At 32.7% G+C, this 20,204-nt stretch overlaps 2 protein-coding genes across 2 annotated transcripts; both read right to left on the bottom strand.

Annotated features, from left to right (window-relative positions):
- Window positions 1-2,531: 2,531 nt before the first annotated feature.
- On the bottom strand, window positions 2,532-6,990 carry LOC139875380 (uncharacterized). Its single transcript, XM_071862717.1, has 9 exons — window positions 6,897-6,990; window positions 6,500-6,649; window positions 6,254-6,352; window positions 5,895-6,146; window positions 5,342-5,780; window positions 4,258-5,198; window positions 3,779-4,133; window positions 2,755-3,644; window positions 2,532-2,659 (listed from the first exon to the last, which is right to left on the bottom strand). The coding sequence occupies exons 1-9, from the start codon at window positions 6,988-6,990 to the stop codon at window positions 2,532-2,534; spliced, it is 3,348 nt and encodes a 1,115-aa protein (XP_071718818.1).
- A 4,640-nt stretch (window positions 6,991-11,630) lies between these two features.
- Window positions 11,631-14,144, bottom strand: LOC139875379 (uncharacterized). Its single transcript, XM_071862716.1, has 10 exons — window positions 13,989-14,144; window positions 13,644-13,914; window positions 13,424-13,520; window positions 13,184-13,314; window positions 13,012-13,096; window positions 12,781-12,922; window positions 12,496-12,671; window positions 12,280-12,400; window positions 11,911-12,150; window positions 11,631-11,807 (listed from the first exon to the last, which is right to left on the bottom strand). The coding sequence occupies exons 1-10, from the start codon at window positions 14,142-14,144 to the stop codon at window positions 11,631-11,633; spliced, it is 1,596 nt and encodes a 531-aa protein (XP_071718817.1).
- Between the last annotated feature and the right edge of the window lie 6,060 nt (window positions 14,145-20,204).

Genomic DNA, 20,204 nt, shown 5'->3' with positions numbered 1-20,204 from the left:
TGAAGCCTCAGCAGATCTGGCTCGTTTCTTTCTCAGCTATAAAACATAAGTAGATAGATTGTTATGTTATTAAAAAGTATTATCATTATGTAATGATAATTAGTAAGTATAAGTATAAAAACTTAGAAATTGCCATGAGGTACAACACATACCTGTTCTGATGCATCTTTTTCATCTTGAATAGATTCGTCAGTAGTATGTTGATCATTGTTTATAGGTAAAGATTCAGTTGTTTTGTCTGTATTCATCTGATTTGCACAGAAACAACAAAAACATTTTTCACATAGAATAAAGTAACGTAGGAAAGTATATGGAAAAAACGATTTGTATAGTTATTCTATATAGATAGTAAGATAATCTTTACCTGGTGAAATGAAAACAAACCGGATGCTGAAGACTTATGTGAAGAAGCATGTACAATGTAATTGTGGAATAAAAAGCTTGGTAGGCTTTTAAATAGAGACTAAAAAAAATTAATGGCCGTAGTATATGAAGTTGAAAATATAATTGATATGATTTTCAATAACAAACTTAACAACAAAATCACCTACAGTTTAGGACTTAATATCCTGAGATTTTTTAAAATATTGTTAGTAATCTACAACCTAATTAGTAGGGACTTGGTTTGACTTAGTGATTTAATATGTATACATATCTCATTAAACGAATGTAAGATATTGTATATCACCATTAACATTATTTGTTATGAAAGAGGTTTTTTTGTTTTTTATAGAACTGTAACATAATTAACAAACTATGTGTAAAGGGTTAATTGGTATATACCAAACAGTGAATTTAAAAAAAAGTACTGTATTATAAGAAAAAATGTAAATTGAGAGAATAAAAAAAAAGAAACAACACAAAGAAAAACAAAACAAAGAGTGTATTAACTAAGGTTGTTCCTGAGTTGCGTATCTGCACATAAAAATGTATATAAATGTATTACAGTTGTAATTTTGATGTTAAAACGAAATAAACAAACTTAATGTTAAAATAATACCTTTGATTTATATGGAGCACAGAACTTCTTTGTAAACCACGTTTTTTGTTATATTGGTGTCTTTTCCCTTGTCATCTAATATGACAGCCTTCAAACCTTTTTTGCTGGTGACTCGAGAGATTGCAACATACAACTGTCCGTGAGAGAACACTGGTTTGCGTAGGTATAAACCAACATTTGACAATGATTGACCTTGACTTTTGTTTATTGTCATTGCGAAACAAACAGTAATTGGAAATTGGCGTCGTTGAAACTTGACTGCAATCTTTCGATCAGTAGGTGCAATCACCATTCGAGAAATGTAAGCTAAGTTGCCAAAGAAGTGGCCGGTAATGATTCGAGCTTCTATTGTATGATCCCCAATACGCTCAACCAATAGTCTTGTACCATTACATAACCCTTTTGATTGATCCATGTTACGAAGTAACATTATAGGTACACCACATTTTAGAGTTAATCTATGGTTAGGTACACCAGGTACTTTAAGTCCATTCAATACTTCAGGTGAGTAAACTTGTTGAGCCCAAGTGTCATTCTCTTCATCTGGTGTTAGACTATCAGAGCTTAAGAAGACCCGTTCCTCATCATCTATAGAAGACAAAATGTGGTCATTTATTGAATCTACTTCTTCGTTGGTGGGAGCAAGAATAGCTTTCGAGCTGAAAAAATTTCCGTCACCTAAGTGATCAAGGATCTCCGGATATGTTGAGTTTACAATAGTACTGATTGCATTACCATTTGTTTTTAACAACATTTCCATAGGAAATTCAACATCTGCTTCACCATCATTTGGCTCGTTGATTTTGCCCTCACCAATCTTTAAAATCCAATCAGCAAAATCCCTGATTTGTTGTTGATCAGTATCATTCATATCCGTTCTTAGTCGCATGTTTTTAGTTAACTTCAAGACCTTACAATGTCTCCATAAATCAGAAGAATGAAGTGATGCATGCACAATTTCAGATCTTGTACCTCTCTGTATTACAGGAAGGATCTGTCTAAAATCACCACCAAAAACAACTACTTTACCACCAAATGGAGAAGATCTGTTAGGAGAAACTATGATGTCGCGCATTGTTCTGTCAAAAGCCTCGAAACAGTGTTTATGCATCATAGGTGCTTCATCCCATATGATTAATTTTGCTTTGTTCAATAGAGCGGCTAAGTCACTATTTTTCTGAATTGAACAGAAAGAATCTTCCAATACGTTGATAGGAATTGCAAACCGTGAATGTGCTGTTCTACCACCAGTAAGAAGTAATGCTGCAATACCACTTGAGGCTACATTTATGACAATGTCTCCACGAGAACGAATAGCCGCAGCTAGTGTTTTCCAAACGAATGTTTTTCCAGTGCCACCGTATCCGTAAAGGAAAAATAGACCACCTTTATCATTATAGACAGCATCAACAATTGTATCGTACACAACGTTCTGTTCGTCAGTCATAGTAGATTTCAGATTTTGATGCTCTTCATTTAAACTCTGTATGTCGTAAGCGATCTCATCTTGTATAAGCATGTTTAGTGATGACTATACAAATTCGAGATCTGGAAAAGGCATATTAGGTATGTTACGCAAGCTGTAACCTGCACTATTAAGGTCCTTTTCAATTCTCGAAAGTGCAATGTTGTGTAGGACACGTCTAAATGTCTCTGGATCTACAATAAAAATATTATATTTTAGTTTAATTCAATTTATAGATAAATGACAACCTTGTAAAAGTTATTGTAGTAAAAATGTAATAATTATGTACCATTGGATTTGAGACGTTCTGGTACTTCTCTAGCAAGATCGTCAGACAGGAGGTCACAAGTTTCTTTCCAAACACGATCAGGGAACGTGATACTGTCAGTGGTAATTAATGAAACAAAATGAGACCGACATGCGTTCCATGTTGACCATTGGTGGACCTCTTTAATAGAAGCAATGTATTCTTTATCATCATCTAATAGTCCCATTGCATAGCAAGCTTCCTTGAAGGTATCATAAATTATACCATCGACAGTTCGCAAGTCTTCATAACATGTTGGTCCTCTCACCTTATTGAGCATGATACGTAAGTAGTACGCCTCGCCTGATTTCGGATGAACATAATGTAATCGGGCAACAGTTTTCTGTCCTTGTCTCTTTGACCACTTTCTTGGTGTTGCATTCCAAACATAATGGCGAGGAAATTCAACATAAGTGTACTGTCTTCCATCAGGATTCTCTTCATTGTATTTCATCCACTCAATGAATTGAGAAGCGCCGACTGAAGGTTTGTTAATAACTTGTTCCATACAGTCATCACCATCATATACAATTGGTTGTTGATTAGGTAGATGAAAAGATAGCCTGTACACTGCCGGGGATCTGAATACTATCTCGTAGTTGAATATTCGCCAAGCGGCCTCACATGCAGATAGGTAACGACAGCTATAATACTCATTAATCTCATCCCTAACAGTGGTTGTCGTTTGGGCTTGATTTGCGCTATTATTTGCAGAATTGTTGTTATTAGCATGAAATTGAGCAGATATTCTGTCTGGACCTTTGTTGATATACTTGAACAGATACTTTATGGATCCGAACTGGTTACACCATTCAATATTCATGTGTGCTTGGTACTGTCTGAGTAGTGATTTATTATAACCAACTACGTGCCTGTAAGTTAAAAATGGTAGAACAATTAGAATGCAAGTTAAAATCAGGCTAACAGGATTTGTAGGAATTTAGAAAAGGTTTAAATGATAAAAATAAAAGTATTGTAGTTCTGCAGTTTGTATGTGTAAACCAACCTGTTGTCTAGCTTTTCTCCTTTTTTCATAATAAAATTACCATCATTACGGCGTTTGTATACAGGGAAACCATCTGCGTCAAAGTGGCTCTCATTTGTGAAATCCTTTGGAAATCCTTTCGAGCAAGTACCGCTTCGCATGCATGGACATTCTTTATGTTTCTCTCCGCACGGTCCATGCATCATAAAATCTGAAACTAAAGAATACAGTTCTGGATCCTCATCTTTATCTGGTATTTCAGCACTAATAAATCTGTCAATTTCTGAAGCGTTTGGTGTGGCTTCTGTTTTGTCAAGCCATAATATCATGTGGACATGAGGTAACCCACGTTTCTGAAATTCTATAACATATAAACCTGATATTTTTTGAAAATGGAAAACAATTATTCAACTTAGACTTGTATGTCATAAATTAATTAACTAATGTATAATAGATAGTTGTATAAATGAACATTTAATAGTAGATGCTTGAAAAAATACCTCCTCTAAGATATCCGAACATCTTTTCATCTTTGATTTGATCGTACAAAGAATCTAGTTTCATTTTAAATACGCGTGTAACAATATCTGGCCTATCTTCTCGGTTTAGATTCAAAGGCGCCAAAACACGAAGAACTTCAGGCCATTTTGGATTAGACGTTAAAGTGATAAAAAGGTCAGGTGGACCAAATGATCGAACAATAGCCATAGCATCCATATAGTTTGCATACATATATCTTGCTCCGCCCGTAAAAGAAGAAGGAAGTGTTATCCGTGTGCCCATAGCTGAAACATCATAATTTCCAGTTTCTTGTGCTTCGTGCAAACTGGAGATTTGAGCAACTCTGAATGCTTTCTGATTGTTCCTGATGTAATGCAGCCTTGTATTCTCGACCATAGTATAAGCATCTACCATGAACTGCTGTAAAAGTTTTCTTGACATTAGAATCAAAGACTTTTCGCCTACTCTCATTTGTAATCGATAAGCAAAAAATTCACGTAAAGTGAGACGTGCATGTCCAGTAGCGTCCTCTATTTCAACACCCTTATGGAGTATATCTACTCTGTAACCATCTTGAGCGTAGGGAAATAATAGTGGATACTGTAGTGCTAAATAAGACGGTTGAAGCTCACTTATACGTCTTAATCCCTTTCTACGGTGATCCAATACAATGTCACGTTTATCACAAGATCCATCAATATCTCCAATTATTATTGCAGCAACTTCATTTGCAGTTGGTAAATTATAAGTTCGTCCATCTTGTGCTCGGCTACCAATTAGTTTGATTTGTATCGGTTCATCTTCGTCCATGTCTAACCGATCTCTTGCCATACGAAATTTTTTAACCAACGGATTAACATGGTCAAGCAAACCTTTCAAACGGTGTACTGTGTTCGGAAGCAATGAGTTTTGGTTTGACGTTGATTTGGAACTTCCGTTACTGTAATGAAAAATAAAGCATATATCAGTAATAATTTATTATTATTTAAAAAATAAAAGCAGCCATGGTTAGTTATTGGTTTATAGTAGTTGGTAGTATAAAGAGTAAATAATCTGGCAATGATAAAGAAAATAATGTTATACCCGTATGAATTAATGCGGTTATCTACTTCATTTCCAGTGTCATAGATATATAGTTGGCAGAATCGTGGATCTTGACCAGGCTCGGGCAGTAAGCTACCTACCAGATGATAATTTTGACCTTGCATACGATATACATAAGGACCGTTGCCGTTGTTGATAGAATGGTCAATTTTGCCACCAATCGATGTAAAACTGAATATCATGTTATACCGCCGTATATTCTCCATAAAATTTTTGCCATGTTCGCTTTGACCAGTAAATAGATCTAATAACAACTGTGGCGGATCATTCAAAGGTGGTAGTTCGACTTTATCATTTAAACAACATAAAGAATAAGCTTTTCTTGTAAAAGAAGGATTGCCTCGCATTGCTTCAGATTTCCACAATCGTGCTTTGCATGAAGTGCATATATATATAGGATCACCAAGGTCTCTATATTCTGTAAGATTTATATGTTAGTATATATACACAAAACAAAGTATGAATGAATATTTTTTGGTAAATGTAAAAAAAATTAACAAAACAGTTTATTTTTGAATTTTTCTTTAATTACCAAGACTTCTTCCAGAAAACTTCTTATTATCATCATCATCTCCTATTGTGTTGTCATTCATACCATCTGGTAAATCTAACGGTATCATTTCTTCATCAGAAAATTTGTACTTTGGTGGTCTTCCTCTACGTTTGACGGTTAATTCTTGCTTAATAGGAAGTTCTTGGTTACCAAATGTATTTTGCAATACATATTTAGGATTTCTTCCTAATTTTTTTTTTCCAGGTGTAACGTATGATGTGTTACCATGACCTATTAATAACATGTAAAACATTGAATTATGTTAATATATATTTGTCTATGTATATTAAAAATAGAATTAGTATTACGAAATAATTGACATAATTACGAATACATACTTTTGGTTATGTCAGACAACGGACTTCTGATAGTGTGTAACTGAGAAGAACTCTTGGTTGCGATATTTCCGGCAGAAGATGATGGTTGAGATAAAGAACCTAGACATACAATAAAGAAATAAAAATTAAAAACACACAATGTAACAAAACACATTTGTATTCAATACTTTTAAAATGAGAACATACAAAGTAATGCCGGTTTAATAATTGTAGTTGAATGACAGAAAATGAGATAATAAGAATTACCAGCGTTTTTATTTATATTTTCTAAGCTGAATGGAATAGTATCGGATGGCGAAAGTTTGTATTTTGGTGGGCGTCCAATCCGTTTTGTTTTAGTAGTAGAGGTTGAATTCACACTATCAATATTAGAGATACCTAGTGGACTGTTTGAACCTGCATAAATGATTCACATTCAAATCAATAAGACAGTATAAGACAACTGTTAGTGATATAAATTTTTAAAAAAGAATAATTTCTATAATCAAAATAGGTAGGTTTAAAAGGTAATAAACCAAACAATGAGTGTATTAGTGAGTCTTAATTTTTTCCTATATGATTGATCATGGAATAAGTTAAATAAAATAATAATTCTCTAAAACTTTAACAGAATGTTGAGTAAATAGTATAATGAATCTTATACCTATCGTGGATAGTGGACTTTTACATGAATTCTGCAATCTTCTATCCTCTGGAGTTTCAACCTTTAACTGTTTTTTTCTTAACGCTTTGTTCATCGGTGTAACAGTTGTACCAAATTGATTTCCTGCATTTGTAAAGATGTGAGTAAAAAAATAGTTAGTAGGTTAATTGTGTGGATTTCTATTAAAAGTTCACATGATGTATTTGACTGACAGATACTGATATCAGTTACATATATAGTACATATTATCATGAAAAATAATCTACGAAAAGAACATAATTAGAATATAATGTTGGCAGAATAAACCTGGTTACACAATTAAGAAAACAACACAATTCTAACTATAGAAATTAGTTGATGATTATGTACCGATACATATAATTATAGTCCCTTTTAATCGAATACATACCAGGATTGTTGTCGATATTATTTTCTCCATGATTAGATTCATGTTTTCGATTGATTGAACAATTTTCTTTGTTCGAGTCCGATTCATTTTTCCTTTTTCTGATACTGGATTGTCAGATGGATTTTTGATCCTGATTCATAATCTTGTTGAACGACACAAAAAATGGAATGAACACCAGACCAAATGATTAAGAACACTAACCTAGAATTTGAAAAATGGATTACTAAAATTACGGATGAAGAAGTGGCATAAATTAGGGTAACAGATTGAGGGGTTGGCGTTTGAAAAAAAAATGTTAATTTGTTTTTAATATTAATTTTGTTACTAAAATAGAGTAGGAATAATTCAAACCGTCTTTAATTTTAATATTATCAGTTTTTCTTAATCTTGGATTAATACAAAAAATTAATTGGGCCGAGTATTTGTTTTAAGAAACCCAGGTTTATTTTTTATTAAAAATAGCATTGGACAATGGGCTTTGAATAATATAGTGATCCAACATATATATAAACGTGAATATATACCCGCACGAATGGAAATGCCTTTTTATAACAAAGTATAAAATAAACACTCTTGCCACCTACTTTTTGTACTCCTACTCATTGACGGCGACAGTTTCAAAGACGACAAGTTTGTATTACCAGTCACTATCTACTTCGATCTCTTGTAAGTGATTTCTTTTCTTCCTTTCATACTTTATCTGATGTTAATCGTTTTTCTTCGAAGTATAAAACCCTAAATTTCACAAAAAAATGCCAGTTTGTTGTTCTAGGGTTTCGTGAAAGTGAGATTTGGAAGAAATACAACTGATAGTTAAATAAAATAACAATAGATAAGTAGATCTTTAAAATAGTGTTACTGGTAATGTGAATAATGTGTTGTTTGAAAGGGATTTACAATATAACAATGATCGGCTGATTAATGTTCAGCTACATTATTTGTGAAAGTGATTTATATGATTCTTAAATGAAGATTATTTGATTGCATGTGTCTGTCTGTTTTTCTGAGTTTAAGAAGTATTTTTTGTTAATAACTCCAGACATGAACAATTATTTAAATTGTGTTGTCTTTCTTATTGTAAAAAAAATTAAAACAACTTAAAGCATATTAATGTAATAAAGTACTTATAGGGAGGTATAATGATAGTATGACATATACAGGATTTATCTTTACTTGCATATTAGTGCAAAGTAATGTGTATAGCATTGTATAACAACCTTTGTTCATTTTGTAATTGCATGTTTTCAGATCACTGTTCTGAAATGGGTAAAAAAGATGCTGGAAGTAGTTCTTTTAAGAAGGATAGCAACAAACGTTTTCTAAATATGGTAAGTATGTACTTGTTTCTTTTAAAAATTGTTTTTGTCAGAGTATTTTTTGTAGATATTTAATAGTAAATTATATGCCTTATATTAAACATTTAAACTATATTACATTTGACTTGTTGGACAGCTATTGCCAAAAAAGTTTGTTGCTAACAACTTTTCATCGACGGGTGAAATCGAAATCAAGGTTAAGCAAAGATCTGCACGCAGATCATTCAAAATTGGAGTATTTTGGAATGGTGAAAGACTTCGTTTAACAAAGGGATTGGAGCATTTACATGAAATGTTTAATCTTGGCGATAAAGACTATATTCGGTTAAATGAAATTGCTTACCGTAAGTTTGAAGTGTACCATCATGTGTTTGAGGATGATTACTGCGAGCCCGCATCACTGTTACAGCCACCCATATCTTTTTTAAGTATTCTCTACTCTGCAAAGCCTACAAAAATGGTAATTTGATAGTTATAAATTGAAATTATAATTTAATTTGGTATAGTTGATGATAAATATGTTTTAAATTCTTTCTGTAATTATTCATGTTAATATATGTGTTAGGTTTTCCCTCATGCTTGGGTCAGAAATCATTATCCTAGTTGGAAATCGAAGGTGGAAATATGCATAAACGCTGGTGTAAGTTATAAACGTGTTGTGGGTTTGCGCTGCCATCGTGAATACCTGTTTTTGACCGATGGTTTTAAAGAGTTATTAGAAGATCTAAAGGTGAAGATGTTGGATGTGCTATGCTTCACAGTCTTGGATGATGATAACTTGTATTTTACATATTTTGCTGATGATTCTAAGGAGATGTCAACAGCCAGAGTTACTTTGAAGACGCGTGATGGTGCTTCGACATCAAAACAAATTGAACAGAATGATGATGCAATGGAAATTTCAGCTGAAGAATCCGACAGTGATAGCGAAGAAGATCCTGACTCTAACGTTGATGTTACTGTGAAAATGATCATAACTGGGGCCCACGTGTTTGTAAGTATTGTTTCTCTATTAAGACATAAGCTTTGGTTTATTACAATTTAATTTGTTATTTATTTTTTTTGCAACTTTAAAACTAAAGTTTTAAGGCTTTTCATATATTTATTTAATCGTTTTAATAGTTTGAAAGTTTGATTGATATAGCGTCTTCCGGAAGAGTTGTTATCTCTGAGGAGTTTGAAAGCTGGAAGGGAGTATACCGTGACAACTCATGACGGACACGACTTCAAGTGGGTTTTACGAACAAATGACGATGTCAAGAAACGAAACTTGTATGTTTCAGCTGGGTGGTCAGGCTTTATGCGTGTTAATAATCTAAAATTGAAAGATGAAGCTGACTTGACATACAAACCAACGGAGAGGAAGTTTGTGTTGTCTGCATTTTCACGTCATGGTTAATAGGTGTTGGGAAAAGTGGTATCTAAATCCTTGTTTTTTGTTGATAATTTGGTGTTCTGGTAGCATGTATGTTTGATGTTGCTTGTTTTTTTTGAACTCGATCCTTATGTTGGTACTGTAGCTGTTAGTAATCGTTTGTGAAGCTGTAGAATGATTTCTACTGGTGTTTATGTAGATTTGAATCTTTTTAATGTATAGGTGGTCTGAAAATGTTAATCCAGTTTATGTGAACTGATGTTTTAGTAAGAACATGATGATGTATCTAGTAGTTTTATTAATATAAAAAAATGTGTGTTTGAAGTTATTATGTATGTTTAAGTTCATTTGAATCACGAATTGTAGCTCATAGATGAAACTGGATTTGTTTGATTATTAATCACATATGCATGTTAAACTGGATTTAATTCCAAGGTGTTTCCAAAATACATTAATGATTTTAATTTGTCATACACAAAATTATATGAGGATGCTAGATTTGGTAATTTTTATACTATCACAAATGGTATGAATCCAATAATTATCTAAAGGTGTAATAGTTTATTTTTGTTAACATGTAATTTAGAGACATCAATTTTAGTGTAATCGAGAGTAAAGGAATTTATTTTTTTGTTTTTTTAATTAACAACGCTAATGTTGATTCAAAAGACTTGTGACAAAATGTAACTCATGCACGTTTGTTACTCTTTTTAACATTTAAAAAAATGTGTGTTTGACGGTACTGATTTTTATCTAACATTTTGATGTACATATTCGATCCATTATTATAAGAAAGTGTTTGTTTGAAGTTTTTACGTATGTTTTAGTATGTTTAAATATAAATATTTAGTTGACAGATAAAAATGGATTTTTGTCAATTACATGCACATATACATGTATCGTGTGTATACTCTTGAACGGTTCTTTCTAAATAAATTAATGTTACAAAAAAGGATGCTATAATTGATCTTTTTTTTTTCCATACCAAAAAAGGTATGAGTATACTTGATTAAAAAAAGTATAATGGTTTAAAACTGTTCAGATGTGTATCGTGATCATTTTATAATCGAAGATAGATTAAAAAGGTATTATTTTTTGATTATATATGTGTTCAACGCAAACGTGATCGTAACATCATTCTAACTCAATGTAATTCCAGCTAGATTATCGAACGTTTTAATAGTTTGCGGTAATGAATAATTTATATGATAACCAATGTAGAGATTTGGTAAAAAGGTTTCGATGTTTAGTATTCATCAAATATTTTTTGTTTTTTTTTTCACTTGTTTGTTTGTGAGTATATTTAACCTTTATTTGGATTCAATTCTATTGAATACAATGGATGTTTATATTATAAAGGTCTAATAAAAGAATTGTTCAAAAACATAAAAAGTAAAGTAAGAATGACAATTATTTAAATAGCGTTATCATTCATGGACCATCCCAATAAAGGTGGTCTAATTCAAAAACAAAACACTTACAGAATGTAAGGAAACAGAAAATTCAAAATCATCCAAAATCACTGTATCAGACATAACACTCGCCTGGCAAATTATTTGCAGAAATATAATGTAAACACTAAGTATGAGCTATATGCTCCACACTATGAATGATAACAGCTACCACTTTGATGTTCAAAGTGGTTCCATCTTAGGTATTTTTAAAGCAGAAATCCCAGCAGCAGTGCCACCAGTAGGTGTTTCCTCATTACCAACTTCATCAACGGTAGCAGCCTTTCGTTTTCCATCGGACGATTCACCAGTGTTGCATTCACTCCCGCTGGCAGACCCACCACTATGCGCTAACAATGCCTGTAAATAAGTGACGATCGCGGGAAAGTTTATGTGTACGATAATTTGTATGAATGTACTAATTGAATGTGGTGCGTTAAAAGGTATAATATTTGTTCAATACCTTAAACGGTTTTGGGGTTTCAAACTTTTCATCTTGTTGAGTCGCATTGTAATTATCTACGTATGGCTTATTTCCCTTGCGACTAACTTCATCCATGATATCAACATCTTCAGTAGCGTCCATCACAGTGTAAGACTTGTAATTCAATTTTTCATTAAAGGTACTCTTGCAAACCAAAAACAGAAAAGTTTGTTTGACAACATCATTGAGTTCCGCAGGTACATCCACAGGATTGACACACTACATTATAAATAGATTTAGTAATTCATGCATAATACATGTAGTAAGACCAAAGGATATAAACATTTTGGTCATGTCCATGGTTTGGTAAATGTATATTCATTTACTTTTAAAACGTGTGTTACTTACAGATCCTGCTCTAGTGTTGAGCCAAGTTGCACTACGTTTCACCAATTTAGCAAGTTGATTATCAAAAAGTATGATGTCACAAGCACCAGTGTCGTCCTTGATTGTAATTGAAGTACGAATCCTGTGCATACATCAAAATGTTAGTATAGTAAATGTTACAAACTAACTGACAACTCCAAATTGGATGAGTGTAACGAATATTAAAGATGATACTACCTTGGAATCCATTTTTGATCATCAACTTTACAGAACTCACACCACAAAACATCGACATCAAGATCACAATTGTAGACTTCTGCTAGTTTGTTCTCATGTACTGGACAAAGTCTCTGAAACCAGCCATCACTATTGCAAACTTTAACCACTTTTCCAATAACCACAAAGTTGTAATCCTGCATTAACAATACGCTGAATATGAATATGAATGACATATAAAGAAAATGAAAAAAGCAGTTTTTTACAATTATGGATGGAATAATGTTGTCTAAAATTACAATATACCTCCTGATAATTAGGAACTTGTTCAACTTTTAGCAAGTGACACTTGGTATACTTTGCTCCGATTTCTTGCTCATCTTCACGAAAGTCAGGCGACATCGTTGGAATTGCGTTCAACTCTCCTTTATTAGGAGCGTTGGCGAACCTGTGGAAGAAGCAACATTATTCAAGAAATTGTTAACATGATTATTAATTGTACATATGCACTTGAAAATTATCAATATATATTCATACTCGGAGTTGAACGTAGAAATTGGATGAACCAATTCATTCAGGTACAATCTGGTCCCAAAAAAAATATTGTTGACTTCTGGTCCTCCTGCAACATAATAATTTGTAAACAAATGAGTTTATGGAAATTAACATGTTAATATTATTCTTGAATATTATTAAAAATACCATATACCTTCCCACAGTTTTAGTTGACAATTGTGAATGAGTGCAACTATTGGTGGTGAGTTTGCATCGCATTTCCTAGCCATAGTCAACAATCTCTTACCATGTTCTCCCCATAAAGCACAACGAATAGTTTCACCGCTGTATATAGTTTGTTTTACTAATTATATTAGACAAACAACGTTTAAAAATCTATTAAAACGATGAATAATTAAAACATGAATTCCACAGTTGATTGCAAAAAAAAAACCTTGGTGAAAGCAAAAAAAACTCCAATTTCTTCTTATCACCAGATCTCTCTTTAATAGTTCTGTTCCTAATAATGTTAATGACCCTCCCACACACATCTGTAACAAATAAATATAACTTTTGTTAGTACAAATATTTAGTTATCTAAAACCTAAAGATCAATAAATTTTTGAGTTATAACAACGCATCCGTTGAGTGAAGGAAGAAATAAAGTTACCCACCAAAAATATCACTCCCATATTTCAATTCTCGTTCATTGATTTGTTGAAAAGTAACTATGCGATAGAGATCTTGTTCAACAGAAAATTCAGGACATTTTTGAACTTTAGAACTCTTTCGAATCCTCAACTTTAGCTTGTTTGTCAAGAACTTGATTTTGTCATCAACATCCAGCACATCAAACTTATATATAGTGAGATATCTACCCTCAGTGAAGGTTGGTCCATAGTACTTGACCGTATCTTTCTCGATGGCAGCCCTCATCTTGTTTCCCTGTAAATACATTATGTCAATAGTTATTGTATTGTATTGATTACAGTAGGTAATATGGACATTTTAAAAAATACCTGCTGGTCCACAAGAACCATCTCAATGGAAGAAACATCAGAAGGGTTGTTAACCCAGTATTTCTTCCACAGAAAATGCACCTTGACCTTAACTGTGATCTTCTCCTGTCCTTTGACGATTTCATTGAGCGGGGTGAATTCTTGAACTGCAGACATTTTTTTTGTGTTAAGTCTGTTCTGGATTAAAGAAATGTGTTTGCTGAATACTTGTTTGAAAAGTGAGTTCATAGTTTGTGGTTATCGGATCCCTTATATAAGGATTAAAATCGAAACAAAAATAGCAAAGATTATGGTCATTAATTCTATCTTATCAATAACCATAGTCAACATATCAACTTTAAAACTGTGAACCCTGATTTGTAGCGCTTTTTTGAACGTATTTTTAGCCAAATCATTCAGAAATTAATTGATATTATATCTCATTTATTAAAATGTCTACGCGTTATTATATAAAAAAGTCAACGTAACAGTATTGTTAAGCAGGTTGATTTAAACGTTCATAATTTTAGTGCAGTGTATTAGACAAAAAAAAATTGTAGATTTTAAGCTAATCATAATATAAATAGAGTAAGACTATATATTTGAAACTATTTACTGACGAAAAGATCCAAATCATGTTGCAGAGAAAGTGTCTGATCGATTGATAATTGCAATTGGATAGATTTCATTGAACCCCTAATTTTGCAATTGAGTAGCGTACGTTTTTGATTATAGAAGGGTAGTTTAGACAATGTAGAAGTGTAGAGATTGACTTATCACCTGATTTGTGAGATTAGATGTAATGGAGGGCCATGATTTAAAGTTTAGTTAGGATGGATGGTCAGGATTTATTTTGTTTTGGAGATATCACTTAATTTAGTGTTTGTTATTAGTGTAGGAGAGATTATTTTGCACTTACTTGTGGATAGCCCAAATGTTAACGTTCTATTACGGAGCTCCCAACGGTAGTATCATCCACCTCGTCCACATTTTCGCCCAGCCAACAGCCCTTTTTCATTTATTTTTCAATCATGTTTGAAGACGTATGTATATCTATATGTTACTTGTATTATTCGCATTAAAACTTGTAAACTTTTTAATTAAGTAATTTAATAAGTGGGTCTTAATTTATTTGAGGGAGTATCAGGTATGTCATTGTTGGTAGTGTTTACTTGAAAAAAGAAGTACTGATGTAGCGCTGATGTGACAGCTAGTCCTGATGAGGAATCTTGTCACCATTGGAAGCAGTCTTAGGTTTACTCTGTTTACTTCACTGCTTTCACATGCATTTCATCATCATGTAAGTACAAAGAGTCTTTTTACGGAGTTACACGGATAGTCACTTCATTTAAACTTTAAATTCTTTATTATTTCACCTACTTACTTCAAAACGCAATAAACCCTAAAATTGATTAAATTTGATGAAAAAAATTATGTATCCTGTAACAAGCATGTGTATGATGTGAATCAAATGTAAGATGTTTAGGGTAAGCATTACACAATTTCATACATTGTTGAATTTTTAATAGAACAAATCATATTTTTGTTTGATTCAAATTTAATCCTAAAATGCCTTGTCTTACATGTATTTATGATTTTCTTTTCACAATTAAACTTCATCATGGTGGTCATTTTATAGACATTTCTGGTAGGAGATATGCTAATTGTAGGGTTACACTTATCGATGTCGTAGATATTGAAGGTTTTTTGTAATTGTGCTCGGTGATATTTTAGAAGTCTTAGGTTATGATGGTTTTGTTCTACATTTCTACTCATTTCTAAAACCTGATTATGATCTGGATTATGGTATAGAACCCTTAAGTTGTGACCAAGATGTTCACCATTTTAGTAAATATGAAACATAACATAGAAAAATTGTCTGTATACATAGAATAAGGTACACATATGGTTAAAGCATCTTTGAGTTCAAAAAACCTCTTTTGTTAGAGAAGACTGATGATGAAGTAGTAGTGCCCACCTAAAGCAAGAAAAATAGAAAATAGAGATGTAGCAGCAATTTAAAAAACTTTTTATTGGAATGGCTGAAACACAACCATTTGAGAGTCAAGAAAGTGTTGTAGCACATTATAGTCACCAGTTGTTAGTAAAGATAATGTTAGTGGATTCGATGTAGAAGTAGATGAACCAGATGCTTATGAAGGAAATGTTAGCGGTCCAGATGTAACAGAAGGTAATGTGAGTGAAACCAGATGATGACTACCTTAAAGATAAAGATAACAGTATTGTGAATTTGGTTGTTGACATGAATGACTTCTACTTTAGTATTGAGAAGAATTGTGAATACATGGGAAATGCACCAAAAATCAATGATGAAACCACATATGATAATAAATTTGTGGATCTACATGTGTTATACAATGATGTGTTTGATAGTGACTCCTATAATGAAGATGAACCTGATTAAATTAGAGAAAATTTTTTATGGATTTGAAGAAACAAGATATGGAAAAAAGAGGTAATTAGTGGGACGATTTTTATGTTGGGCAGAAGTTTGCTACTTGCGCTAATGTTAAAAGATATGTTAAACAACATGCGGTTGAAACAAGGAGGAGTTTGATATTAACTAGGAATGACAAAGGACGAGTAAGAGAAACTTATGTAGTTTATGTTGAACTTATGCAAGTGGTCAGATTATGAACTAGTTTGTGTTGAACTTGTGTACTGCAGCTTATGTTATGTTTATCTATGCATGTTAATTTGTGTTGAACTTATATACTTCAACTTATGTTTATGTCTATTACGTTATGTAGTTTGGCCAGTAATGCATTTGCAATGTTGTTTTATTTGCAAATATATCCAACCATAAACAACTAGATAAGTACACTAAATAAATAACCATTTCATTTTAACATATAAGATATCAAATACCAATACTTTTCTAATGTACAAAACAACTAGAATTCTTTCTATAAACAACATTGAACATGAAACAAAACAACAAACACAACAACACAAAAAAAAAAATAAAAATTAGCATCTGCTTATACATTCTTCTTCTTTTTAGTAGCCTTTAACTCTTCTTCTAGCACATTGATAGTCCTTAACAAACCATGAATGATGTTCTTCGATCGATCACATGTTGGCGGATCAAGCCAAAGAAAGAAGTTGCAACCATCATTCTGAAAGCAAATTCGATTTACGTAACCAAAATAAATATACACAATAATCAAATTAGGGCTTCATTTACTCACCTTTATAGAACAACTTTAATTTAGTCTTCCTGGATTTCGAGAAGTCCACGATGTATGAACGGTAACGCCTATCCCACAATTGCAGTTTGATATCATTTGATTATAGTTTAAAAAGGTATCGATGGATATAGTTAGATCTCCCATTTTTGCTAAACCTAAGTCAATTTAGGGGGAAAACGTATTTATAAAAACTAAATACTTGGGTTATCCATTAAAAGACTCATTTACCCTCACATGAAATAAACGTTAAAGCAATAAACAGAGTAAACCTAATGGGACGTTAACATTTGGACTATCCACGAATAAGTGCAAACTAAAGGCTAATCCAGGTAAATAAAAATGAACGATCAGTGAAATAGTTTGCAAACCACAAGGACTACTCGTGTAATTTAGTCTTTAATTTAATTGGAGGCTCTCTAATCAATGTAATTTTAGAAGCTACAATTATTTTTGTTATTAGATTATTTGTTACGAAGTAACTACTTAATGTAACATCCCGTCTTTTTTCGTTTACTTTCCGTTTATTTATTCTAAAGTCTGTTATATAATTATAATACCTTCCGTTAATACGCGTTTTTAACTTATCTCGTTTAGGTAATTCACGCACCCTCTTTAAACTTGAGGGACCAATGTTGTCAAATGACCAAAGTTTTGACTAGGTCAAAGTGGTCAACCTCACCTCCTCCATTCATTCACTCTTTTTGTCTTTTGATACTTTAACCTTTTTCTCTCAAACACCAAAAACAAAGAATCATCATCTATTTCCGATCTAGCAAGTGTTTCACAAAACAAATTACATATTTGGAATCCTTGCATCTTCCTCTTCGATTCCATACCGATTTCATCGCATTTGGGTAACTTTCTAAAATCACTAGATTCTTTGTTCTTGATGTTTTTAACTTATAAAAGTGTTAATTAGTATCTATGGCTCAAGTCTAACATGAATATATGATTTGTATGCTCGATTTTGTTATTTTAGTGTAACTAGCATGAACTTGAAATTTGGTGTGTTTGATCTTGTGATTTGGTTGCTTAAATGTTGTTAGATGTTAAAAGTGCATGTATTAAATGTGTTACTAGCATCACTAGCTTCATTTTGATGTGTAGGTTGATTAGGAAAACATCGCTAACATGATTATTGAATTTATGATTTTGAGTTAGGTTTGATAGAGGTAAAATGAACTTTTGATGCACCTAATGCTATGAAATGTTGTTGGTAAGTGTTTAGTTGCAATGTGTGTTTAATTACCTTCGAAACGGCATATCATATATGTAAATTGAATCACCGAATCATGAAACGCATTTAATGAACTTGAATGTAATAAATGATGGGCATTTAATGCAATTTTGGTTGTTATAAATGTTGAATTGATTGATGAAATGTGGTTAGTTGTGTTCCTCGTCAAAATACCTTTCCAATGATATAAGATACATGATTTGATTGTTTACGGATCATAAATTGTGATTGTTTGAAGTTTGATTCGTGCACTTGTGTGTTTTCAACAAGCAGGATCTGTATATTGATTTGGACGTCGTCCAACCATCTAGACGTCGTCCAGCCTTTCACATCTGGACGCCATCCAGAATTTTTGGACGCCGTCCAAATGAACTAGCAGGGACTGATCCACTTGGTCATTTACCGTTTAATTCTAACTATGCTACGCACCTCCGATTCACATGTAACTTGTTCTAACATGCTTATATATGATTAAAAACCTCAGAAAAATAGTTCAGGACCCGACCCGAGCGTGTGGACTTTTTCGTTGACTTTGAATTGACCAAATTTGACTTTTGTTTAAACTTAACAAAATACTTATGCAATCATCCTAACATGCTTTTATATTTGAATCATGCATGAAACTTGGCAACGTGATTCACATGCTATATGTAATCGAGTCGTAACGAGCCATAGGACTAATTGAACAACTTTGACCCATCGTGTTTATCGTTATTGATGCAACCTACTTGTTTAGGTCAAGACTAGCAATTGTCTTTGGACACGTTTACTTGTGAAATACTTTATTACTCGTGCACTCAAGGTGAGATCATAGTCCTACCTTTACTCTTTTAAACCTACATTTGGGATGAGAAAACATAAACGTTTCATTTTACAAAGTGAACACAAGTACGAAAACAAACATTCTACATAGGAGTTAGAACAAAATCCTCAATTCGATTATCATTAGTTACACTTGCAGGGTGTAAGCGAGAACTTATGTTGTATGGCCATATGGGTTTGACAAACCCTCATTCGGACGGTTCGCTACCGTTATTCGAATGAAATATATTTTCAAGAAACAGTGTATGTTCTAACACTATTGTGATGGGGTTCTATGGATGGAAAGTTAAGCCTTGATAATTAGGTGCTCGTGATAACAAATTTTAGAATGGTTTACTATTATTTCAATGATATAAATCTTGTGGTTCATTTGTACTTACTTACTTACTTAAACCTATGATTTCACCAACGTTTTCGTTGACAGATTTCTATGTTTTTCTCAGGTCCTTGAACGTTTTGTGATACATGCTTCCGCTCATTATTTTGATACTTGCATTGGATGTCGAGTAAATATGCATACATGGAGCGTCTTTTGACTACTTTTAAATTGTGTCGCATAGGTTTCATTTGTACTTATAACGTTGTAACGTAACTTATGGTTGAACTATTCTTGTAAACTTTGAAACAATCTTTACATTTGAAATGAATGCGACATATTTTTGATCAAACATTGTTTTAAAGACTTATGACCACATAGTGGGACCTAAGTAGACGGCGCCGTCTATAACGATTTTGTCAGGTCACTACAGATGGTATCAGAGCATTGGTTGTAGGGATTTAGAGTTCATTGGTGTTAACCCCGAGTCATAGGGTACATTAGTGAGTCTAGACTACAACCGGCATATAGACTTGAAGTAGGAATTACTTGACTACTTGTACATTTATACTCGAACTCATCTATTCATATCTAACTTTTATTCCATCTTAATCTCACGTTGTTTAATTTGATTGACACGGCACCTTGAC

This window comes from Rutidosis leptorrhynchoides, chromosome 11 (assembly GCF_046630445.1).
Source record: "Rutidosis leptorrhynchoides isolate AG116_Rl617_1_P2 chromosome 11, CSIRO_AGI_Rlap_v1, whole genome shotgun sequence".
Lineage (NCBI taxonomy): Eukaryota > Viridiplantae > Streptophyta > Magnoliopsida > Asterales > Asteraceae > Rutidosis > Rutidosis leptorrhynchoides.
The sequence above is the reverse complement of the archived record's forward strand: the minus strand, read 5'-3'. Positions and strand labels throughout refer to the sequence as shown.